This window comes from Ornithorhynchus anatinus, chromosome 4 (assembly GCF_004115215.2).
Source record: "Ornithorhynchus anatinus isolate Pmale09 chromosome 4, mOrnAna1.pri.v4, whole genome shotgun sequence".
NCBI lineage: Eukaryota > Metazoa > Chordata > Mammalia > Monotremata > Ornithorhynchidae > Ornithorhynchus > Ornithorhynchus anatinus.
The window spans coordinates 94511635-94537242 of record NC_041731.1 but is presented as its reverse complement, the minus strand read 5'-3'; the positions used below and the strand labels follow the sequence as shown (position 1 = coordinate 94537242).

General features: G+C 49.2%; 1 protein-coding gene across 2 annotated transcripts in view; it reads right to left on the bottom strand.

The window, feature by feature from the left end:
• The window catches only part of GCLM (glutamate-cysteine ligase modifier subunit), a 28438-nt gene extending 7627 nt beyond the window's left edge, over positions 1 to 20811 (bottom strand). The window contains exons 1-6 of one of the 2 annotated variants that reach the window (XM_029063020.2): positions 20654 to 20811; positions 12140 to 12205; positions 11247 to 11345; positions 8493 to 8577; positions 7465 to 7521; positions 5197 to 5399 (exon numbers count right to left, since the gene is read on the bottom strand). In XM_029063020.2, coding sequence (XP_028918853.1) covers positions 5197 to 5399; positions 7465 to 7521; positions 8493 to 8577; positions 11247 to 11345; positions 12140 to 12205; positions 20654 to 20779 — 636 coding nt within the window. In that variant the 5' untranslated portion in view covers positions 20780 to 20811. The remainder of the gene's footprint in view (positions 1 to 5196; positions 5400 to 7464; positions 7522 to 8492; positions 8578 to 11246; positions 11346 to 12139; positions 12206 to 20653) is intronic. The other variant, XM_029063021.2, reaches the window with a different exon arrangement.
• Between the last annotated feature and the right edge of the window lie 4797 nt (positions 20812 to 25608).

Here is a 25608-nt window from a genome sequence, read left to right as displayed (position 1 = left end):
ACAGGAATGGAAAAAGCAGCGTGGCCTAGTGGATAGAGCACGGGCCTGGTAGTCAGAAGGACCTATGGGGACTAGGCGCTTAGTACAGTGCTCTGCACACAGTAAGCGCTCAATAAATACGACTGAATAAAACTGTGAGCTCCACTGGGGACATGAACGGTGTCCACCCTCATTTGCTTGTCTGGCACATAATATGTGCCAGATAATTCTATATCTAGAATAGTTAAATCAACATTTTTGATAACCCAGCAGCCAAGTCTGCGTAGGGCCAGTCTAATGGTGCACTGGAAAAGGATCTATAATTTTTCCTTAATAACCCTATTCATATGTGGTACAGTGTCTGGCACATGATATGTGCTTAACAAATACCATAAAAAAAGACAAATATACATCGTTACAGGCTTAGCTTTGGAGCACTTTGGCAACAAGGTGCACTTTTTCGAGAATAAGCTGTATTTTTTATTTAACTCTTTCAACGTCAATTTATTGCTTATAAAAATGGGATTCAAAATAAGCAAGCAGGAAAATGGTATTTCCTGACCAAAGTGAATTTTATTAAACACATTAAACAAGGGGTATTCCAGTTATTACCATAATCACCGTATCCAGAGCTCACTCTAGATGCTTGTCTATCCAGTACTGAATATATACATTGGCGAAATAAATGTATTTTGCTGTCTACTAAAGCATCTATATCGAACTCGTCCCATGCATCTTTGAGAAGCAGCGTGGCTCAGTGGAAAGAGCCCAGGCTTGGGAGTCAGAGGTCATGGGTTCGAATTCCGGCTCTGCCACTTCTCAGCTATGTGACTTTGGACAAGTCAATTAACTTCTCTGGGCCTCAGTTACCTCACCTCCTCTGTAAAATGGGGATTAAGACTGTGAGCCTCAGTGGGACAACCTGACCACCCTGTATCTACCCCAGCGCTTAGAACAGTGCTCTGCACATAGTAAGCGCTTAACAAATACCAGCATTATTATTATTAATAAAAGTTTTGGTTCATAATGCCTTACATCTGTAGAGCATTTACGCACCAATCACCTCATTTTCCCCTCACTATTCTTTGTGAATTAGGAGGAGGCAGGCATTATCGTCCCCACTTCACGGCGGGAAAAACTGAGGCGCAGAAGAGTTAAGTGACTTGCCCAAGATAGCAAGTAGGCAAGTGGTAGATTTGGGATCTGAAGCTGTGCGTGCCAGCTCTCGGCCCCTTTACACCAGACCACGCTGACTCCTCACAAAATTACATTTTCAGCAGCAGCTTTTAATATTGGAAGAATGAACATCAATTTGGCACACGGGTGAAAAGAAAAACAAAAAAAACTATTGCTTCCTTAATGTCGGTGGAGAAATTCAATCCTTTGACTACAATTACAAAATTAAAACACTTTGCCTATCCAGATATGGGGCCTTTCAACACACATTTTTCTATTTCACCCAATTACAAAGCCTCAGTGCAGCTGGGCACAGAGAAGCGAGGCGTCATTCCAAGAATATTTCCTAATGGGCAATGTTTCCTGCATCAGTGACTCTATATCTGGAACAGTTAAATCAACATTTTTGACAACCCAGCAGCTTAGGGCCAGTCTGATGGTGCACTGGAAAAATAAAATGAGACGGGATCTATATTTTTTCCTTAATAACCCTAATGATAATTAGCACGCTACCCAGTGAGCTGCAAAAAGATTTGACACCAGTATTTTGGGGGGCAATTTTGCCCGGCAGAAGTCGTGTTGAGACCGGGCTGGCGAGGGTGACCTTTGAGACGAGGTCGGACCCTCGTGCAGGACCTCTGATCGACCTAGGCGTCCGCCTCATTGACGGCCGATAGCCGGGGGTGCCGGCAGCTCCGCGTCGCGCCCCGAGACCCGAGGGCGGCAGAGAGGAAGACGGCCGAGCGCAGCCCTCAGTGCCCTCGGTTACTCAGGTGAATACGCCGACACCAGGGTTTCCGGGGTCACGTGGCTGCGGAAGGATAGACCTCACTGCAGTTTGCAATCTCAACTAATATTTGTCGGGTACGATGTTCAGTTTGCTTTCTGCGGACTGGTCAGAAAGACAAATACGATAAAAAAAAAAAAAACAAAACCCACCCTAAAACCTAAACTCTATCAATGATATATTGAGAGCACTGCCTGCAGAGCACTGCGCTACGCACTTGGGAAAAGTACAAGACTAGAGAGTCCGTAGACACGTTCCCTGCCCACCAAGAACTTACCGTCTAGAAGGAGAGACAGATATCCAAAAAAATGACAGATAAAAAATGTTGGTATTTGTTAAGCGCCATGTGCAGAGCACTGTTCTCAGCGCTGGGGTAATAATAATAATAATAATGTTGGTATTTGTTAAGCGCTTACTATGTGCCGAGCACTGTTCTAAGCGCTGGGGTGGATACAGAGTCATCAGGTTGCCTCACGTAGGGCTCGCAGTCATCCCCCATTTGACAGATGAGGTAACTGAGGCACCGAGAAGGGAAGTGACTCGCCCACAGTCACACAGCTGACAAGTGGGAGAGCCGGGATTCGAACTCATGACCTCTGACTCCCAAGCCCGGGCTCTTTCCACCGAGCCACGTTGATGTTGTGGGACTGAGGGCGGACATCAAGTGCTACTTATTTATTGTTCTAATTATTCTATTTTATTAATGATGTGCATATATTTATAAGTCTATTTATTTACACTGACGCTACCCATGCCTGACCACTTGTTTGGTTGTCTCTCCGCTCCCTTCTAGACCGTGAGCCCGTTGGGTAGGGATTTTCTCAATATGTTGCCGAATTCTACTTTCCAAGCGCTCAGTACAGTGCTCTGCACACAGTAAGCGCTCAAGAGATACCATCAAACGAATGAACCAGGATACAGATCCAAGTGCAACGGTGGAACAGAATGGAGAGGGGATTGGGGCAGTAAGGGGTGAGCGGGGCAGTGTGATTTTAGAAGTGTTTTTATCTGAAGGTGGGGAGAGTGGTGGGCTGTAGGATACGAAAGGGGAGGGAGTTGCACGCCGGAGAGAGGACTTGGGCAAAGGGTTAGTGATTTAATCATAATGTTGGTATTTGTTAAGCGCTTACTATGTGCGGAGCACTTTTCTAAGTGCTGGGGGAGATATAGGATAATCAGGTTGCCCCACGTGAGGCTCACAGTCTTAATCCCCATTTTACAGAGGAGGTCACTGAGGCACCGAGAAGCGAAGTGACTCGCCCACAGTCACCCAGCTGACGGGTGGCAGAGCCGGGATTCGAACCCACGACCCCTGACGCCCAAGCCCGGGCTCTTTCCACTGGGCTGTGCTGCTTCTCTAGGGAGCAGGTTGGTATTAGAGGAGAGAAGTGGGTGGGCTGGATTCTAACAGGAAATCGGTGCGGTAAGGTAGGAGGGGGTGAGCTGATCGAGGGCTTTAAAGCTGATGAAAAGGAGTTTGTTCGATGCTGAGGTGGTTGGGAAGCCACTGGAGGTTCTTGAGTCGGGAGACGTGGAATGAACAGTATTTTAGAAAAAGGAACCTCAGTACCGCGGCACTTAGATATGTATATTTTAATAATGATGTTGGTATTTGTTAAGCGCTTACTACGTGCAGAGCACTGTTCTAAGCGCTGGGGTAGGTACAGGGTCATCAGGTTGTCCCACGTGAGGCTCACCGTTAATCCCCATTTTACAGATGAGGGAACTGAGGCACGGAGAAGGGAAGTGACTCGCCCACCGTCACACAGCTGACAAGTGGCAGAGCCGGGAGTCGAACCCATGACCTCTGACTCCCAAGCCCAGGCTCTTTCCACTGAGCCACGCTGCTTCCCCAGTGCCTGTCTCCCCTTCTAGACTGTGAGCTCCCTGTGGGCAGGGAACGCGTCTACCAATTCTATCGTATCTCCCAGCACTTAGTAGTAGTAATAATAATAATAATAATAATGATAATGATGATGATGGTATTTGTTAAGCGCTTACTATATACCAAGCACCGTTCTAAGCGCTGGGGTAGATACAAGGTCAGCAGCTTGTCCCACATGGAGTTCACAGTCTTCATCCCCATTTTATAGACGAGGTAACTGAGGCACAGAGAAGTGAAGTGACTTGCCCAAAGTCACACAGCTGACAAGTGGCAGAGCCGGGATTAGAATTTACAACCCCTGACTCCCAAGCCCGGGCTCTTTTGATTCTATTTATCGCCATCGCTCTCGTCTGTCCGTCTCCCCCGATCAGACCGTGAGCCCGTCAAAGGGCAGGGACCGTCTCTATCTGTCACCGATTTGTCCATTCCAAGCGCTTAGTACAGTGCTCTGCACACAGTAAGCGCTCAATAAATACTACTGAATGAATGAAACGAACTATACCATACTGCTTCTCTTAAGACAGTGCTCCGCACATAGTAAGCGCTCAATAAACACCATTTTCATTGACCGGAGAGGGGAGAAACAGGAAGGTAAGGAGGCTGAGGCGGAATATGATAAATCCTTGGATCGGCACAGTAGCAGTTCGGATGGGCAGGAGAGGGTGAATTCGACAGACAGGATCCGGTGACAGACCGAACTCGTGGGTTGAATGAGAGGAGTGGAGGATAAGGATAACGTTACGGGCTTGTGAGATGAGGGGGCTGCGTGTACGGGGACCGGAAAAGTCCGTCGGAAGACAGGGTTTGGGCGGGAAGATGAGGAGTTTATTCATTCAATCGTATTTATTCAGCGCTTACTATGTGCAGAGCACTGTACGAAGCGCTTGGAAAGGACAATTCGGCAACAGATAGAGACGGTCCCTGCCCTTTGACGGGCTCGCGGTCTCGTCGGGGGAGACGGATGGACAAAAACAAGGCACCTTAATAGCAATAAACAGAATCAAGGGGATGGACACCTCATTAACAAAATAAATACGGTAGTAAAAATATATACAAATGAGCACAGTACGGAGGGGAAGGGAGAGAGGGAGGAGCAGAGGGAAAGGGGGGGAAAAGGGGGCGGGTAGAGAGGGAGCAGAAGGGAAAAGGGGAAGCTCAGTCGGGGAAGGCCTCTTGAGCTAAAGCGTCGGCCGGACACCCGAGTAGAGATGTCCTGCAGGCGGGCGGAGACGCGAGACCGCAGAGGAGAGAGGTCGGGGCTGGCCTTCCTCAGGCAGGCCTTGGCACGGCGTGTCTGCCAGTGGCCGCTGAGGGCGGAAACAACAACTCGGAAGGCAGTGTCCCCCCGTTGAACCGTTCCCGTCCTTACCTGGGCCCACTGGTACAGTTCCTCCAATTGTGTTTTGTCTAGGTCGGAGGTCCCTATAGTAACAATCTTTTTGTTCTGAACTAGGTTTTCCAGTTCCTCCCAGTACGGCTGCAAGTGTTCCAGGGAGAGACTAACTCCATCTTCGACGGGAGGTGAAGCTACGATTACAGAGTCAAGCTGGGCGATCCCCAGGACAGAGCAGGCTGCGGAGAGAAAGGGGAAAACAGGGTGGTCTGTATCGGGTTCGGAACACGCGCTTCGCTCGCTCGGAAGCTGGGCCACCTAATGAAGCCCACGTCGTTCCCGGTCTGAAAGAAGCTTTTCCTCCACCCTCCTTTGGCGTCCGTTTCCGTGAACCCGCCAGGCAAGTCCGGTGGAGGCTGAGCTCGCTCACAAGCCTGGACTGCGGCAGTCGGAGGGCATTTCTCAAGTTCCCCGTCAGGCTTGGAGAAGCAGGGTGGCCTAGTGGACGGAGCTCAGGCCCGGGAGTCAGAAGGACCTGGGTTCTAATCCCGGCTCTGCCACTTGTCAGCTGTGTGACTTGGGGCGGGGCGCTTAGCTTCTCTGTGCCTCAGTTCCCTCCTCTGTAAAATGGGGATGAAGACCGTGAGCCTCACGTGGGACAACGTGATTACCCTGTATCTCCTCCAGAGCTTAGAACGGTGCTCTGCACCTAGTAAGCGCTTCACAAATACCAACGTTATTCTTACTGTCTCCTGTGGGACTGGGGCCAAGCTGCTTCGCTTCTCTGGGCCTCAGTTACCTCATCTGTGAGATGGGGACTAAGGCCGGGAGCCTCGTGTGGGACGTGGACCGTGACGGACCTTATTAGCTTGTACCTACGCCGGCGCTCGATACAGGGTCTGGCATAGAGTAAGCGCTTAGCAGACACGGTTAAAAAAGAAAATAATCATACTAATGAGGATGGTATTTGTTAAGTGCTTTCTGTGTGTCAAGCACTGTTCTAAATCCAAGGTAATCTGGTTGTCTCTGCTGCCTGCTGCCCCATGGCAGAATTAGAGAGGCACGTCCCCCTCCTCTGACTCCCGAATCTCCGATCCGCTCGGCTTTCCCAGCTCTACTATCTTTCCCAGAGGTCGGGAGAAGACCCAGCTCCTCGCTGCCAGCTCACGGGTGGATCTCGGAGGCCACCGAGGCTGCTGGCTGGACCCAACTTCTCCACCCCTTCCGAATCTCAGCAGGAAGGCTGAGTTGGAGACCTGGTTAAGTAAATTCACTTCTGGCAGTTACACACCTAACCTAGGTTTGTCGGTTAACTATCGTGCGTAGCTTTCGTACGGGTATATTTTCAAATGACAGTTTATTCCCACGCAAGAGATAAACAATCAGTGAATTAAAAAGAAAAACCAAAACCCCAACGAACCACTCAAGTTGGGAGTCAAACTTTAAGAGCATTATAAAATAACGACTCACCGGATTGTACTTCTGGCTAACTGGCAATCAGAAGAAAACCGGGGGGAAAATTAAGCAGGCCAGAGCATATAACAATAATAATAATAATAACTGTGGCCTTTGTTAAACACTATGTGCCAGGCGCTGTACTAAGCGTTGGGGTGGAAACAAAGTGGGTTGGACACAGTCCCTGTCCCGCATGGGGCTCATAGTCTCGATCCCCATTTTACAGATGAGGTAACCGAGGCACAGAGAAGGGAAGTGACTTGCTCAAGGTCACAGAGCAGACAAGTGGCGGAGCCAGGTTTAGAACCCATGACCTTCTGACTCTCAGGCCCATGCTCTCTTCACTACATCATGCTGCTTCTCATAGTAAATGGTTATTTATTGAGAAATTGATACTGGTAAATGCAACATGTAAACTGAATTGGATAAATCAAATTTGGGAAATTATTTTTTCCTCTATACCAAATATATTTTCAAGACAAGACAATAGTCACTTGTTACGAAATTAAGGAGACAAATGTACGAAGTGGCGTTCTTAAAAATGGGACACTAATTCATTATTATTTCTTTGAAACTTCTAAGTGTTTGACTAAATACAAATACTCGGCCTCGAAGACGAGTTCTAAAGATCTCCTGGCCATCAAAATATTCACTAGCCCTTAGTGTTACAGTAATATATCCATTAACTGCAGAGTCAGTAACCTAAGGGAGTTGGGAACCACACTCGTTTATTAAAATTCTTTTCATCTCCCGTTCTTTCAGGTTCTATCAATGAGTGCTAAGTTACTTAGCCGCATTTACTTAAAATTCCATATATCAACGATCAGAGTATCTCAGTTTTGTGCTTACCAATGTCAACTGAATCTTTGATGGATGAAGTATTAGATCCCACAATGAACAGTTTTGCTGGGCACATGGAAAAAACAAAAACAAAAAAAAACCAAAAAAGAATCTGTAAGAATCAACATCTACTACAAAAAGGTAGAGGAATGCACAGAGCATTTCTGACACAATTAGATTTAAATACTACTTCACGTGCTCCACGAGCATCAGTACGAAAGCAGAACGTTAAATGATCCACAGAAACTATTACGTGCTTTTCCTATCCATCCTTCTTCGCGGGTATTTTAAAATACCGAAGGGAAGAATATTTTCCCCTTCATTCTGCTATGAAATTATTCATCATCATGTCGATTTAAAAAAGTTGCGACAAATGTTAATAAAAAACCAAAACATTACACCGTTAACGGAAGTGAAATAATGGAACAGTCCGTTTCTCCGATGTTTCTCAGACTGAGGTCCATCGTCCTTCGGTGGCAGAAGGGGAGTTTTCGGTGGTCCCGGCTCACACCCCCGCCACGCCTGAAGATCTATCTTTTGGGGAGTGGGGTACCCCCTTCCCTTCCCACTGGCACTTGCCCACTCTTCTTCATCTCCAGCTTTTCTTACCTCACAGCTTACGGAGACTCTTAGTTCTTGTGAGCATGGCATCATGCAGGGAACTTTTCCGCTTTTAGAACAAAGCTGCTGCTGGGCATTCCCTTTCTTTCCTTCCTTCATTCATTCAATCGTATTTACTGAACGCTTACTGTGTGCACAGCATTCATTCAATCGTATTTATTTAGCGCTTACTGTGTGCAGAGCACTGGACTAAGCGCTTGGAATGGACAATTCAGCAACAGAGACAATCCCTGCCCAACAATGGGCTCACAGTCTAAAAGTATTCTAAACAATACTTTATATATCATAGACACATTGTTACATCCAACCTAATTATCTTGTCTCTACCCCAGCACTTAATTTCACACACAAATACGATTAGATTTTCTACACGCGCATATACACAATATCATGGGACAGTATACAGATCACTTTACCGGTAACTTTCATCTCTTCTCTCTCGTCGGGATTTATTTTTTCTACTGCCTGAGAAACGGTACATTCCAAGGCATCTGGCAACTCCTATAATGAAAAGACGATGTTTAAAGATATAAGTGAATGTTTCCAAAGAGTTCGATTTAATTCTTCTTCACAGATACCAGTTACTTTACAGGCAGAACAATACAAACCCCACTTGACCTACAAGTGCCAAACTGAAAGTTGCCCCAAGAAACACATTATTTTCAGAGAAAATGAAAATATGCAGACCAAAAAATTCAACGTTTTAAATTCTTCAAAATGAATTAAACCATTACTATGCTGGATAGGGACAGTTGTTGAAATTAGATACATAACTGTCACAATTTAAAAGGTCATTTTATGAAGTAGGATCACTACCTACGACTGAAACCTCCTATGACAGTGACATATATTAGAAAATAGCCAATTTAACCACATTCCCTCATGATAAATTCATGGTATGTACTGAGCGCTTACTGTGTGCAGAGAACTGCACTAAGTGCTTGGAAGAGTACCAAGTTGGCAGTCACGTTCCCTGCCCGCACAGAATTGACGAACTAGAAGGGGAGACAAACATTAAACAGTGATTTGGACATTGTAAGCGCTTAACAAATGCCATCATTATTATTATTATAAATTCAGATATGTACTTAAGTGCTGTGGGGTTGAAGGTAGGGTAAAGAGAGCCAAGTGAATACGCGACGGAGAAGGGACACTTTCCCATCAAAGCCTTATTGAAGGCCCACCTCCTCCAAGAGGTCTTCCCTGACTAATTCCTCCTTTCCTCTTCTCCCACTCCCTTCCGCATCACCCCTGCCCGGGGATTTCATTCATTTATTCATTCAAAAGTATTTATTGAGCGCTTACTATGTGCAGAGCACTGTACTAAGCGCTTGGAATGTACAAATCGACAACAGATAGAGACAGTCCCTGCCGTCTGACGGGCTTACGGTCTAATCGGGGGAGACGGACAGACGAGAACAATGGCAATAGAGTCAAGGGGAAGAACATCTCATAAAAACAATGGCAAATAAATAGATCAGGGTGATGTATAGCTCATTAAACAAAATAAATAGGGATTTGCACCCCTAATTCTCCCCATTCATCCTCAGCCCCACACCACTTATGTACATATCTGTAATTTATTTATATCAATGTCTTCCCCTCTAGACTGTGAGCTCCCTGTGGGCAGGTAACCTGTCTACCAACTCTGTTACACTGCACTCTTCCGCACAGAATAGCGTTCGGCACACATTAAGCGCTCGATAAATGACTGATTGACGGACCGATTGAGAGGGAGAAGGGGAAAAGGGGGATTAAACAGGGACGGCCTCTTGTCCTGTATGTAATCTTTTTTCTATGCTATTTAAGTACTTGCTCTGTGCCAGGCAATGCCTCCAGGTAGATATGAGATAATCAGGTTGGACGCAGATCCCGTCCCACCTGGGGTTCACAGTCTAAACTGAAGGGGGATGGATTTAATCCCCATTTTACAGATGACGCACAGAGAAATTAAGGGACTTGCCCACGGTCACCCCCTCGATTCTATTTATGGCCATTGCTCTTGTCTGTCCGTCTCCCCCGATTAGACCGTAAGCCCGTCAAAGGGCAGGGACCGTCTCTATCTGTTACCGATTTCTCCATTCCAAGCCCTTAGTCCAGTGCTCTGCACATAGTAAGCGCTCAGTAAATACTATTGAATGAATGAATGAATGAAAAGAGGCCGAACCGGGATTAGAACTCAGGTTCTCTGATTCCCAGGCCTGTGCTCTTCCCACTAGGCCACACCGCTCCCCCAGATAAGCCTCAAACAATAAGTCATATATAAAGTAAATGTCATTCTCGGGGTCGAAAGAAAAAGACATCATATAAATAGGGTATTCCAACCACTAAGCTACCAGAATGCAGGTAATCCAGATACGTAGCAGCATGGCCTAGGGGAAAGGGCACAGGCCTGGGAGGCAGAAGGCCTGGGTTCTAATCCTGACACTGCCACTTGTCTGCTGTGCGACCTAGGGCGAGTCGCTTAAATTCCCTGTGCCTCAATTCCCTCGTCTGTAAAATGGGGATTAAGACTGTGAGCCCTATGTGACACACGGACTGGGCCCAACCTGATTATCCTGTATCTCCCTCAGCACTTAGTTCAGTGCCCGGCACATACTAAAGTGCTTCACAAATACAATTTAAAAAAAAAAAAAAAATCACCCCCTTACCAACAAGGGCATGGCATTTTGTAACGTGTGCTATTTATATATAGAGAGAGAAGCAGCGTGGCTCAGTGGAACAAGCCCGGGCTTGGGAGTCAGAGGTCACGGGTTCGAATCCCGGCTTTGCCACTTGTCAGCTGGGTGACTGTGGGCGAGTCACTTCACTTCTCTGTGCCTCAGTTCCCTCATCTGTAAAATGGAGATTAAGACTGTGAGCCTCACGTGGGACAACTTGATTACCCTGTATCTTCCCCAGCGCTTAGAACAGTGCTCTGCACATAGTAGGTGCTTAACAAATACCAACAATATATAAATATATATACATATATATAAATATACGCATATAAGCTTATATTTATTTATAAACAATATATAATTTATTATAATTTATTATATATTTACATATATATATATATATATATATATATATATACACTGAATGCCTTACCATGGCTGGATGATGATCAGCATCTTTCACCAGTTAGTTATACTTATACACAGTTCCCACACCTCAGATTTCTTTACCTCTGTGTTTGCCTTAACTGCTTGATGACTATCAGTACACCTCTGCCTTTCCTGTTCCGTTTGCTCTTTACACTTCTCTTTCCTTGATGACCTTTTCACCTGGTTTACAAGCATATTTCCATCACTCAACAGCACTCACCGAGTGCTTTACCTGTGCAGAGCACAAAATACAACACCGCCACCCAAGAAAATACAATATAACTGAGTTGGGGAAGCCCACAAGGGGCTTACAATTTACAGGGGCAGACTGAACCCTGTTCTTTCATTCAAGCGCATTTATGGAGCGCTTACTGTGCGCTGAGAGCTCTGTCCTAAGCGCTCGGGAAGGTACAATGTTGCCTGATACAGTTGAAACACGATACGTTGTTAAACTGTGTTCTTCTAGAAAGTTATGAAGGAAACCAGAGCAAGGAGAAGCCAGGAAGCTGGTGGAGGGCCACAGTCCAAGCCAAGTCGAGCTGGTCTACTCATCCTTCTGTCTGTCTCGTCTGTCCGTCCCCCCCGATTACGCTGTAAGCCCGTCAAAGGGCAGGGACTGTCTCTGTTACCGATTTGTCCATTCCAAGCGCTTAGTACAGTACTCTGCACGTAGTAAGCGCTCAATAAATACTATTGAATGAATCCTTCGCTCAGCCTATTGAGCCAAACGGTCTTGTCCTGACAATTTCCTACCTAAAGAGATGTGTTGAGGATTCCTTCGATGTCCGTTGTAACAAAAAATGATGATCTCTTCGCCATTTCGCTTCACGGTATTGTTGATCTGTTCCCCCCCCCCCCGTCCTTACCGTACTCCCCACTCCTCCAAAAAAAAAAAAAAAAAATCCAGCAAAATTGAATTTGGGTCACCCTGCTCTTGCTACTCTTTTAAAGACAAAAACATATTATTTACTCACCTGCAGTAGCTCTGGGCTGATTTGGGAACTCCATTCATTCAACGTCTTCTGAATACAATCTCGTAGCTGTAAAGTAATGTCCTTGCATTAAAATGAGTGTATTTACAATACTAGACATGCTAAGATTGCCCACTACTGGGTCACTCATTCATTCAGTCGCATTTACTGAGCGCTTACTGTGTGCAGAGCACTGTACTAAGCGCTTGGGATGTACAATTGGGCCACAATCCCTGCCCGTCGACGGGCTCACAGTCTAGAAGGTGGGGGGGACAGACAACAAAACGAAACAAGTAGACAGGCATCACTACCGCCAAAATAGAGAAATAGAACCATAGATAAATGCACATCATTAATAAAGAGAGCAATAAATATATACAAATATACACAAGGGCTGTGAGGAGGGGCAGGGGGGAGAGCAGAGGGAGGGAGTCGGGGCGATGGGGAGGGGAGGAGGAGCAGAGGGAAAGGGAGGGCTCAGTCTGGGAAGGCCTCCTGGAGGAGGTGAGCTCGCAGTAGGGCTTTGAAGAGGGCTTTTATTGGTAGACGATACCAATACAAATAAATCCCGTTACTCTTTTGAAGTTATGTTTCAATGGGAAGATGAGAAAATTCTGGATTTTCCAACAAGAGAAACTCTCCAGGATGTTCTACCCACTTTTACGTGTAGCTCGCCTGGAAAAAATCCTGAAACCCTCTCATAGGGGGAAGCGGCATGGCCCCGTGAAGAGAGCACAGGCCTGGGAGTCAGGAGGATTTGGGTTCTAATCCTGTCCGCTGTGTGACCTCAGGTAAGTCACTTCCATTCTCTGCGCCTCATTTACCTCAACTGTAAAATGGGAACTGACACTGTGAGCCCCAAGTGGGACATGGCCTGTGTCCAACCTGATTAACTTTTATCTACCCCAACACCCAACACTTAGTACAGTGCTTGGCACATAGGAAGCACTTAAATGCCATAAAAAGAAAAAAAAAGTGTCTGTCATAACTAAAGCTTTTAGCACCAAATTATATAGAGATTTAGGAAGGCACTCGACTTCACTTTGACTAAATTATATAAAAATTTAGGAAGGCACTTGACCTCACTATGACTACAGATAATAAACATAAATAATAAACGAGAAGCAGTGTGGCACAGTGGAAAGAGCACGGGCTTTGGAGTCAGGGCTCATGAGTTCGAATCCCAGCTCTGCCGCTTGTCAGCTGGGTGACTGTGGGCAAGTCACTTCACTTCTCTGTGCCTCAGTGACCTCATCTGTAAAATGGGGATTAAGACTGTGAGCCCCACGTGGGACAACCTGATTCCCGTCTGTCTACCCCAGCGCTTAGAACAGTGCTCTGCACATAGTAAGCGCTTAACAAATACCAACATTATTATTAAATATAATAATAATGTTATTTGTTAAATGCTTACTATGTGCCAGGCACTGTACTAAGCATTGGAGTGGATATAGAGAAGATATATATATCGCAGTGGAAAGATCCTGGGCTTGGGAGTCAGAGGTCATGGGTTCGAATCCCCGCTCTGCCACTTGTCAGCTGTGTGACGGTGGGCAAGTCACTTCACTTCTCTGTGCCTCAGTTCCCTCATCTGTAAAATGGGGATTCAGACTGTGAGCCTCACGTGGGATAACCTGACGACCCTGGATCTCCCCCAGCGCTTAGAACAGTGCTCTGCACATAGTCAGCGCTTAACAAATACCAACATTATTATGATTATAAGCATATCGAGATAAATGCAGTCCCTGTCCCACATGGGGCTCGCAGTCTTAATCCTCCTTTTAAGGATGAGGGAACTGAGGAACAGAGAAGTTAAGTGACTTGCCCGTGGTCACGGCAGACAAGTGGCGGAGCCGAGATTAGAACCCAGGTCCTTCTGACTCCCAGGCCCGTGCTCTACCCACTAAAGGAATCGAGGAATTATAAAAAAAAAAAATTCAAGCTTTCCAGGCATAAATTTTTTCTAAGTATCCAGATTTGATGCCGAACTAGGATCTTGGTTTACCGTCACAATCAAAAGGAATTCAAACGGCAGTGCATCGTTCAACTTCAAGAACACAATAGTTACGAGTCATTCACTCATAGGTGGGAAGAATCAATTAACGGTATTTATCGCGTGCTTACTTTATACAGGGCACTGTGCTAAGCACCTGGGAAAGTCTAACTCTAGAGAGTTGGCACCCACGTTACTTGCCCATCGTGAGCTTACAATCTAGTGGAGGAGGCAGATATTAACATTTTATATTAATATAACATTAATCAACACAATATATTTTATATTTTAATAGGTTATTTACATTAATATAGATACATAGGCCACTAGTGTGGCCTAGTGGGAAGCTTTCATTTATATATAAATATAAATGATATGCAAATATACATTGATATATTAATATAAATTAATATATTAATTTAAATTCTAGATATGTGCCCAGGGTGGAGTGAATATCACGAGCTTGGGGGACACAAATCCAAGTTCAAGGGTAATGTAGAAGGCGAAGGAGAAATGAGGGTTGAGTCAGGGAAGGCCTCTTGGGGGGAGATGTGATTTTAATGTGATTTAATGGGATTGTGGAAGACGGAGCGAGTGGTGACCTATAATAATAATAATGTTGGTATTTGTTAAGCGCTTACTATGTGCCGAGCACTGTTCTAAGCGCTGGGGTAGACACAGGGTCATCAGGTTGTGCCACGTGAGGCTCACAGTTCATCCCCATTTTCCAGATGAGCTGAGGCCCAGAGAAGTGAAGTGACTTGCCCGCAGTCACACAGCTGACAAGTGGCAGAGCTGGGATTCGAACTCATGACCCCTGACTCCAAAGCCCGGGCTCTTTCCACTGAGCCACACCGCCTCTCTAAAATATTTTCAGGGTTGGTCCACGGCGTCCAAGGCGGCCGAGGGGTGGAGGAGGATCAGGAGGGCGAAGAGACTGTTGGAAACGACGAGACGGAGGTCACTGGTGATCTCGGAAAGGACGCTTTCTGTGGCGCGAAGGGGAGAGGAAGCCAGATTACCCTATTTATTTTGTTAATGAGATGTCCATCCCCTTGATCCTATTTATTGCTACTGTTTTTGTCCGTCCGTCTCCCCCGATTAGACTGTGAGCCCGTCAATGGGCAGGGATTGTCTCTATCTGTTGCCCCGTTGTCCGTTCCAAGCGCTCAGTACAGCACTCTGCACATAGTAAGCGCTCAATAAATACTATTGAATGAATGAAAGGGAGAGGAAATGGAAGCAGCACACATAGACAAGCTGCTCAAGGAGTTGGAGAGGTCATCCTTTCTTTTCCCGTGGGTTTTTTTTAAAAAAATACATTCTTACACCTTAAAATTACACCGTCCATAGTCTGCTAGAGTCGCTGAAAATACCATCGCCGAACACCTGAACTCGGAAGGAATCCGGGAAACGGTAGGCTAGCCACGGACTAGGTTTCACATTTCGATTCTTGGGGTGCTCTGCACATAGTAAGCGCTCAATAAATACTATTTGAATGAATGAATGAATGGGATGGTAACCTCATCGAGGGCTGGGATCATGCTTTATTTTTTTATTGTCCTCTCCTACGCCTATTTTAATTGTACACCGTAGTAGCGCCGTTGGTATTTACTGGGCACCTAAGTGGTAGAGCCATCGCTCTGTAGTAAGCTCTTAGGAAATCCAGAATAAGATGCACACGGCGCTCAATAAATAACGTTCTTTTTACATTCAGAGTACCAGGACAGCCACGAAGGAGAGCCGGCCGGTCCGAGTCGGGTAAGATGTATTATCGTCTAGAGTTTATAAGACGCCTGCACGATCGGCGCGCACACAAAAAAAAACACCCCAAACCACACGCCCTTCTGTCAACACGTGTTTTTCCAATAACTGCTTTGGCTAAGACGCTACTAGGGAATTAGGGAATAGTCGGCTAACCAAAAAAAAAGCTTCAGCTCCCCACGTGGCATCAGTCGACGAAATGTAATAATAATAATAATAATAATAATGATGTTGGTATTTGTTAAGCGCTTCCTAGGTGCAGAGCACCGTTCTAAGCGCTGGGGGAGATCCAGGGTCATCAGGTTGTCCCCCGTGAGGCTCACAATCTTAGCCCCCCATTTTACGGAGGAGGTCGCTGAGGCCCAGAGAAGCGAAGTGACTTGCCCCCGGTCACACAGCTGACAAGCGGCAGGGCGGGGATTCGAACCCGTGACCTCTGACTCCCAAGCCCGGGCTCTTCCCACTGAGCCACGCTGCTTCTCTAGGGAGGGAGTATACACCAGGACACCGGGACAGACTAACTACTATAGTAACTAAGTTACTTAGTAACTTAGCCACGGGGAAGCGGCGTGGCTCAGTGGGAAAGAGCCTGGGCTGCGGAGTCAGAGGTCATGAGTTCGACTCCCGGCTCTGCCGCTTGTCAGCTGTGGGACTGTGGGCGAGTCACTTCGCTTCTCTGGGCCTCGGTTACCTCATCTGTAACACGGAGATTAACCGTAGGCCTCACGTGGGACGACCTGATGACCCTGCATCTCCCCCTGCGCTTAGAACAGTGCTCGGCACCTAGTGAGCGCTTAACAAATACCCACGTTACTATTATTATTACTAACTACTAACTACCTAACTAGCGTGGCTCAGTGGAAAGAACCCGGGCTTTGGAGTCAGGGGTCATGGGTCCGAATTCCGGCTCGGCCACTCGTCGGCTGTGTGACTGTGGGCCAGTCACTTCACTTCTCGGTGCCTCAGTGACCTCATCTGTCAAATGGGGATGAAGACCGTGAGCCCCACGTGGGACGACCTGATCCCCCCGTGTCTCCCCCAGCGCTCGGAACAAGTGCTCGGCTCATAGTAAGCGCTTAACAAATACCAACATCATTAACCGACGCGGGCACCGCGGCCGTGAAGGGCAACGCGACTCCTTCTTCACGACGGGATAACTGCCAGAGCCGCTTTTAGGCGCTTCGGGATCGGGTGAACTCTTTCTACTAATGTTTATCAAGCGCTCATTACAGCGCACAGCGCTGGAAAGGAAAGAAAACCAGGCCTCGCCCACAAAGGGCAGGGCTTATCACAACCCCAACGATAAAAAGAAAATCCCACAGTCCAAAATATCAACGGTGAGGCTTCGGATCTCCACTCTGCTGGGCGGGGTAAGTCTTCAGGGTTGGCACTCCGGGCCAACGGCCCTCGCCCGGGGTTCGAATGTTCCGTCATTCGCCCGATCGTATTTATTGAGCGCTTACTACGTGCACAGCACTGTACTAGGCGCTTGGAACGGACAATCCGGCAACAGAGAGAGAGACGGTCCCCGCCCATCGACGGGCTCACGGTCTCATCGGGGGAGAATGGGGCGGGGGGCTCCTAGATCCACCGAGTCCTCCTTCCTGCTTGAAGGGGGGGAGAAAAAGAGGCTCCTGATTATCTGTTAAGCGCGTCGTATGCGCCAAGCATTGGGCTAAGTGCTAGGCTACGTGGCTCGGTGGGAAAAGCCCGGGCTTGGGAGTCAGAGGTCATGGGTTCGAATCCCCACTCTGCCACTGGTCAGCTGTGTGACTGGGCAAGTCACTTCACTTCTCTGGGCCTCGGTTACCTCGTCTGCAAAATGGGGATGAAGACTGTGAGCCTCACGTGGGACACCCTGATGACCCTGGATCTACCCCAGCGCTTAGAACAGTGCTCGGCACATAGTAAGCGCTTAGCAAATACCCACATTATTATTATTATGGGGATGAAGCCTTTGAGCCCTATGAGGGACCAACTGATGACCTTGGATCCCCCACCCCAGCGCTTAGAACAGCGCTTGGCCCCTAGCAAGAGGGGCTTGGGAGTCCGAGGTCGTGGGTTCTAATCCCGGCCCTGCCAATCATCGGCTGTGTGACTTTGGGCAAATCACTTCCCTTCTCTGGGCCCCAGTTCTCTCATCTGTAAAAATGGGGATTTAAAAGCTGCGAGCCCCACGTGGGACAAGCTGAGGACCCTGCATCCCCCCCCCCAGCGCTTAGAAGAGTGCTCGGCACATAGTAAGCGCCTAAGAAACACCATTATTATTATTATTATTATTATGGGGATGAAGCCTGTGAGCCCCATGGGGGTCAACCTAATGACCTTGGATCTCCCCCAGGGCTTAGAACAGTGCTTGGCCCCTAGTAAGTGCTTCACAAATCCATCGTCATCATTATTATTATTATTTTTATAGGGATGAAGCCAGTGAGCCCCACGGGGACAACCTGAGGACCTTGTATCTCCCCTCCCCCAGCGCTGAGAACAGTGCTTGGCCCATAGGAAGCACTTAACAAATGCCATCATTATTAATTATTATTATTATTATGGGGATGAAGCCTGCGAGCTTCCCGGGGGACCACCTGATGACCTTGGATCTCCCCCAGTGTTTAGAACAGTGCTTGGCCCATAGTAAGCCCTTAAATATATCATTATTGTGCCTCAGTGACCTCATCTGTAAAATGGGGATGAAGACTGTGAGCCTCACGTGGGACAACCCGATGACCCTGTATCTCCCCCAGCGCTTAGAACAGTGCTCTGCACATAGTAAGCGCTTAACAAATACCATTATTATTATTATTATGGGGATGAAGCCTGTGAGCCCCATGGGGGTCAACCTGATGACCTTATACCCCCCCCCGCCCCGGTGCTTAGAACAGTGCTTGGCCCATAGTAAGCCCTTAAATACCATTATTATTCTTATTATTCTTATTATTATCACTATGGGGATGAAGACTGTGAGCCCCACGGGGGCCCACCCGATGACCTTGTATCTACCCCAGGGCTTAGCACAGTGCTTGGCCCATAGGAAGCACTTAACTAATACCATCATTATTTCAGAGAAGCAATAGAAGCAGAGAAGCAGAGAAGCTCAGTGGAAAGAGCCCGCGCTTTGGAGTCAGAGATCATGGGTTCGAATCCCGGCTCCGCCGCTCGCCGGCTGTGTGACTGTGAGCAAGTCACTTCTCTGTGCCTCAGTTCCCTCATCTGTAAAATGGGGATTAAGGCTGTGCGCCCCACGTGGGACAACCTCATTCCCTTGTGTCTACCCCAGCGCTTAGAACAGTGCCCTGCACATAGTAAGCGCTTAACAAAGACCAACATTATTTCGTGGGACCACCTGATGACCCTGTATCCCCCCGCTCCCAGCGCTTAGAACAGTGCTTGACACATAGTGAGCACTTAAATACCGTTATTATTATTATTAGGAGGGACCACCCGTTGACCTTGTATCTCCCCCAGCGCTTAGCACATAGGAAGTGTTTAACAAGTGCCATCATTACTATTATTAGGGGGGACCACCCGATGACCTTGTATCCCCCCCAGTGCTCAGAGCAGCGCTTGGCCCATAGTGAGCACTTACATACCACCATTATTAGTATTAGGTGGGACCCCCTAATGACCTCGTATCTCCCCCAGCGCTTCGCCCATACTGAGCACTTAAATACCATAATTATTAGTATTAAGTGGGACCCCCCTAATGACCTCGTTTCTCCCCCCAGCGCTTAGCCCATAGTGAGCCCTTAAATACCATAATTATCAGTATTAAGTGGGACCCCCAATGACCTCGTATCTCTCCCAGCGCTTAGCCCATAATGAGCCCTTAAATGCCACCATTATTAGTATTAAGTGGGACCCCCTAATGACCTCTTATCTCTCCCAGCGCTTAGCCCATAATGAGCACTTAAATACCATCATTATTATCATTAGGTGGGACCCCCTAATGACCTCGTATCTCTCCCAGCGCTTAGCCCATAATGAGCCCTTAAATGCCACCATTATTAGTATTAAGTGGGACCCCCTAATGACCTTGTTTCTCCCCCAGCGCTTAGCCCATAGTAAGCCCTTAAATACCATCATTATTAGTATTAGGTGGGACCCCCTAATGACCTCGTATCTCTCCCAGCGCTTAGCCCACAGTGAGCCCTTAAATACCATAATTATTAGTATTAGGTGGGACCCCCTAATGACCTCGTTGCTCCCCCAGCGCTTAGCCCATAATGAGCACTTAAAATACCATCATTATTAGTATTAAGTGGGACCCCTTAATGACCTCTTATCTCTCCCAGCGCTTAGCCCATAATGAGCACTTAAATACCATCATTATTATCATTAGGTGGGACCCCCTAATGACCTCGTTGCTCCCCCAGCGCTTAGCCCACAGTGAGCCCTTAAATACCATCATTATTAGTATTAGGTTGGGACCCCCTAATGACCTCGTTGCTCCCCCAGCGCTTAGCCCATAATGAGCACTTCAAATACCATCATTATTAGTATTAAGTGGGACCCCCTAATGACCTCTTATCTCTCCCAGCGCTTAGCCCATAGTGAGCCCTTAAATACCATCATTATTAGTATTAGGTGGGACCCCCTAATGACCTCGTTCCTCCCCCCAGCGCTTAGCCCACAGTGAGCACTTAAAGGCCCGGCCGTATCCTCGCCCCCGGCCCCGGCCCCAGCGCTTAGCGCAGCGCTGGCGTGAGAGGGAGCAACGGAGAGACACGTCGTGAGGCCGAAGGCGGGGGGAGGGTCTGACTGACCTCGTCGCTGTGGGATCCGGGGGCCTTGTTCCTCAGGCGGCCCCAGTTGAGCAGGTTGCCGGTGTGGAGGAGCAGGGCGGCGGCCCGCCGCAGGAGGCCCCCGCCGGCGCCGCTCGCCGGGCCCATCGGACGCCCGAAACGCCGGCCGGACGCTGACTCGGCACAAACGCCGCCCAGAAAAACGCTGCGTCACCGGCGGGGGGCGGGCGCGCGGGGCCGAGGGGGGAGCGAGGGCGGGGCCGGAAGTCGGGGGCGCGGGGGCGGGGAGGGGCGGGGCCGAGGGGGAGGGGGGAAGCGAGGTCGGGGGAGGGGAAGGTCCCGTGGGCGGGGAGGGGCGGGGCAGGTGCGCGCGGGGGCGGGGCTGAGGGGGGAGCGGGGCGGGGGAGGAGGGCGGGGCCGGAGGTCGGGGGAGGAGCGCGGGGGCGGGGCGCGTGGTCGCGGGGGGGGCGGGGCCGAGGGGGGGAGCGAGGTCGGGGGAGGGGAAGGTCACGTGGGCGGGGAAGGGCGGGGCAGGGGCGCGCGGGGGCGGGGCTGAGGGGGGAGAGGGGCGGGGGAGGAGGGCGGGGCCGGAAGTCGGGGGAGGAGCGCGGGGGCGGGGCGCGTGGTCGCGGGGGGGGGCGGGGCCGAGGGGGGGAGCGAGGTCGGGGGAGGGGAAGGTCACGTGGGCGGGGAGGGGCGGGGCAGGTGCGCGCGGGGGCGGGGCTGAGGGGGGAGCGGGGCGGGGGAGAAGGGCGGGGCCGGAAGTCGGGGGGAGGAGCGCGTGGGCGGGGCGCGTGGTCGCGGGGGGGCGGGGCCGAGGGGGGGAGCGAGATCGGGGGAGGGGAAGGTCACGTGGGCGGGCAAGGGCGGGGCAAGGGCGCGCGGGGGCGGGGCTGAGGGGGGAGCGGGGCGGGGGAGGAGGGCGGGGCCGGAAGTCGGGGGAGGAGCGCGGGGGCGGTGCGCGTGGTCGCGGGGGGGGGCGGGGCCGAGGGGGGGGAGCGAGGGAGGGAGAGGAAGGTCCCGTGGGCGGGGAGGGGCGGGGCAAGGGCGCGCGGGGGCGGGGCTGAGGAGGGAGAGGGGCGGGGCCGGAAGTCGGGGGCGGGGCACGTGGGCGGGGCGCGTGGTCCGGGAGGGGCGGGGCACGTGCGCGCGGGGGGCGGGGCTCGGAGGGAGGGGGCACGTGGTCAGGGGCAGTGGGGAGGGAGAAGACTGATTTATTCTGTTAATGAGGTGTCCATCCCCTCCATTCTGTTATCGTGATTGAGTTCACTTGTTTTTTGCCCCCCGATTAATAATGATCATGTTGGTATTTGTTAAGCGCTTACTACGTGCAGAGCACTGTTCTAAGCGCTGGGGGAGATACAGAGTCATCGGGTTGTCCCACGTGAGGCTCACAGTTAATCCCCCTTTTACAGATGAGGTCACGGAGGCCCAGAGAAGTGAAGTGACTTGCCCAAAGTCACACAGCTGACAAGCCGTGGGGCAGGGATTAGAACCCATGACCTCCGACTCCCAAGCCCGGGCTCTTTCCACTGAGCCACGCTGTTTCTCCCTGCGAGCCCGTCAAAGGGCAGGCATTGTCTCTATCTGTTGCCGAATTGTCCATTCCGAGCGCTTAGTACAGTGCTCTGCACATAGTAAGCGCTCAATAAATGCTGTTGAATGAATGCATGAATAAATACGTTTGAATGAATGAAACGTCTCTGTTGCCGAACTGTACCTTCCCAAGCGCTTAGTACAGTGCTCTGCACATAGCAAGAACTCGATAAATACGATTGAATGAACTGAATGAATGAATAATCGCTCCATAAAAATGAATGAATGAACGAACGAACGCGGGGTGGGGCACGTGGTCTGGGGGCGGGGCTTGAGAGCCGGCGGGTGACGTAAGCAAAGGGGCGGGGCCGGAAGAGGGTTGGGTCACGTGGTCCGGGGGCGGGGGCTGGGACACCGGCGTGTGACGTAAGCATAGGGGGCGGGGCTTGTAGAGAGTTGGGTCACGCGCCCCGGGGCGGGGCTTGAGAATCGGCGGGTGACGTGCACAGAGGGGGCGGGGCTTGTAGAGGGTTGGGTCACGTGGTCTGGGGCGGGGCTTGAAAAATCGGAGGATGACGTAAAGAGGGGGGCGGGGCTTTGTAGACAGTCGGGTCACGTGGTCTGGGGCGGGGGCTTGGACCGGGTGGGTGACGTAAGAGGAGGGGGCGGGGCTTGTAGAGAGTTGGGTCACGTGGTCTGGGGGCGGGGCTTGGACCGGGTGGGTGACGTAAGAGGGGCGGGGCTCGAGGGTGGGTCACGTGGGCGGGGGCCGAAGGAGGTGGTGGCAGGATTAGAACCCACGTCCTCTGGCCCCCAAGCCCGGGCTCTTGCCACTGAGCCACGCTGGATTATCATTGTTTCTGTACCCACCCCAACAATTAGAAGAGTGCTTGGCCCTTAGCTTAACTTAATTTAGCTTAACAAATACCATTATTATTATTATTATCACATGGGATAAGGACTGTTTCCAACCTGATTAGCTTGTATCCACCCCAGTGCTTTGAACAGTGCTTGGCCCATAGTAAGCGCTTAACAAATACCATTATTATTATTATTATTATCACATGGGATAGGGACTGTTTCCAACCTGATTAGCTTGTATCTTTGAACAGTGCTTGGCCCATAGTAAGCGCTTACTGAATACCATAATTATTATTATCATTTTAGTATGGAGCACACTGTGCTAAACTCTTGCGAGAGAACAATAATCCATCAGTCAGTCGTATTTATTAAAGACTGTACTAAGGGCTTGGGAGAGTACAATCTAACAATATAACAGACACATTCCCCATCCACAACCAAAAGATAGATATAAATGAATAATAATAATAATAATGTTGGTATTTGTTAAGCGCTTACTATGTGCCGAGCACTGTTCTAAGCGCTGGGGTAGATACAGGGTAATCAGGTTGTCCCACGTGAGGCTCACAGTTAATCCCCATTTTACAGATGAGGCCACTGAGGCCCAGAGAAGTGAAGTGACTCGCCCACAGTCACCCAGCTGACAAGTGGCAGAGCCTGGGATTCGAACCCATGACCTCCGACTCCCGAGCCCGGGCTCTATCCACTGAGCCACGATTAAAATGATTATTATGGTATTTGTTAAGCACTTAACTATGCGCTAGGCACTGTACTAAGCGCTGCGTTGGAGACCAGCAGATCGGGTTGGACACAGTCCCTGTCCCACGTGGGGCTCACAGTCTCAATTCTCATTTTACAGATTCATTCATTCATTCATTCATTCATTCATTCATTCATTCATTCATTCATTCATTCATTCATTCATATTTACTGAGCAGAGCGCTCTAGTATTTACGTGCAGAGCACTGTACTAAGCGCTTGGAACGTACAATTGGGCAACAGATAGAGACAATCCCTGCCCACTGACGGGTTCACAGTCTAATCGGGGGAGACAGACGGCAAAGCAAAACAGAACAAAACAAAAAAGCCAGCACCATCAAGATAAATAGAATCATAGAGCTATACATATCATTAACAAAATAAATAGAGTAATAAATAATTTATATAAATATGCACAGTGCTGAGGGGAGGGGAAGGGGGAAGAGCAGAGGGAGGGAGAAGGGGGAATGGGGAGGGGAGGAGGAGCAGAGGGGAAGGGCAGGGGGGCTCAGAGGTGAGGAAACTGAGGCCCAGAGAAGTGAAGTGATTCACCCAAGGTCACCCAGCAGACAAGTGGTGGAGGTGGAATTTGAACCCGTGACCTTCTGACTCCCAGGCTCTATCCACTATTCATTCATTCATTCCTTCAATAGTATTTATTGAGCGCTTACTATGTGCAGAGCACTGTACTAAGCGCTCGGGATGGACAAATGGACAACAGATAGAGACGGTCCCTGCCCTCTGACGGGCTCACGGTCTAATCGGGGGAGACGGACGGACGAGAACGATGGCGATAAATAGAATCGAGGGGAAGAGCATCTCATTAAAACAATAGCAGATAAAGAGAATCAAGGTGACGTACATCTCATCAACAAAATAAATAGGGTGATGAAGATCTATGCAGTTGAGCGGACGAGTACAGTGCTGAGGGGAGGGGAAGGGAGAGGGGGAGGAGCAGAGGGAAAGGGGGGAGAAGAGGATACTCCATCCTACTTCTGACACCCGTTACAGATCTGTACATAAGTGCCGTGGGGCTGGGAGAGGGGATGAATAAAGGCAGCACGTCAGAGTAATGCAGAAGGGAGTTGAAGAAAAGAAAGCTAATAATAGTAATAATAACGTTGGTATTTGTTAAGGCTCATGAGTTCGAATCCCAGCTCTGCCACTTGTCGGCTGTGTGACTGTGGGCAAGTCACTTCACTTCTCTGGGCCTCAGTTCCCTCCTCTGTAAAATGGGGATTAAGACTGTGAGCTCCACGTGGGACAACCTGATTATTATATCTATAATTCTATATAGTCATATTAATGCCTGTTTCCTTGCATTGATGTCCGTCTCCCCACCTCTAGACTGCCAGTGCACCCCAAGATTCAGATCAACCTCTGCCACCATGCCAGCTCTTGAAACCATCCCCTCAAAAAAACACAAGAAGCAATCGGGTTTCCACACTCTGGTCCTGCTCTAAACTGAAGCCAGTTGTCAGCTGTGTGACTGTGGGCAAGTCACTTCACTTCTCTGTGCCTCAGTGACCTCCTCTGTAAAATGGGGATGAAGACTGTGAGCCCCACGTGGGACAACCTGATTCCCCTATGTCTACCCCAGCGCTTAGAACAGTGCTCGGCACATAGTAAGCGCTTAACCAATACCAACGTTATTATTATTATTATTAAGCGCCTTGCTATGTGCCGAGCACTGTTCTAAGCACCGGGGTCGATCCAGGGTCGTCAGGTTGTCCCACGTGAGGCTCACAGTCTTAATCCCCATTTTACAGATGAGGGAACTGAGGCCCAGAGAAGTCACAAGTGACTTGCCCAAAGTCACA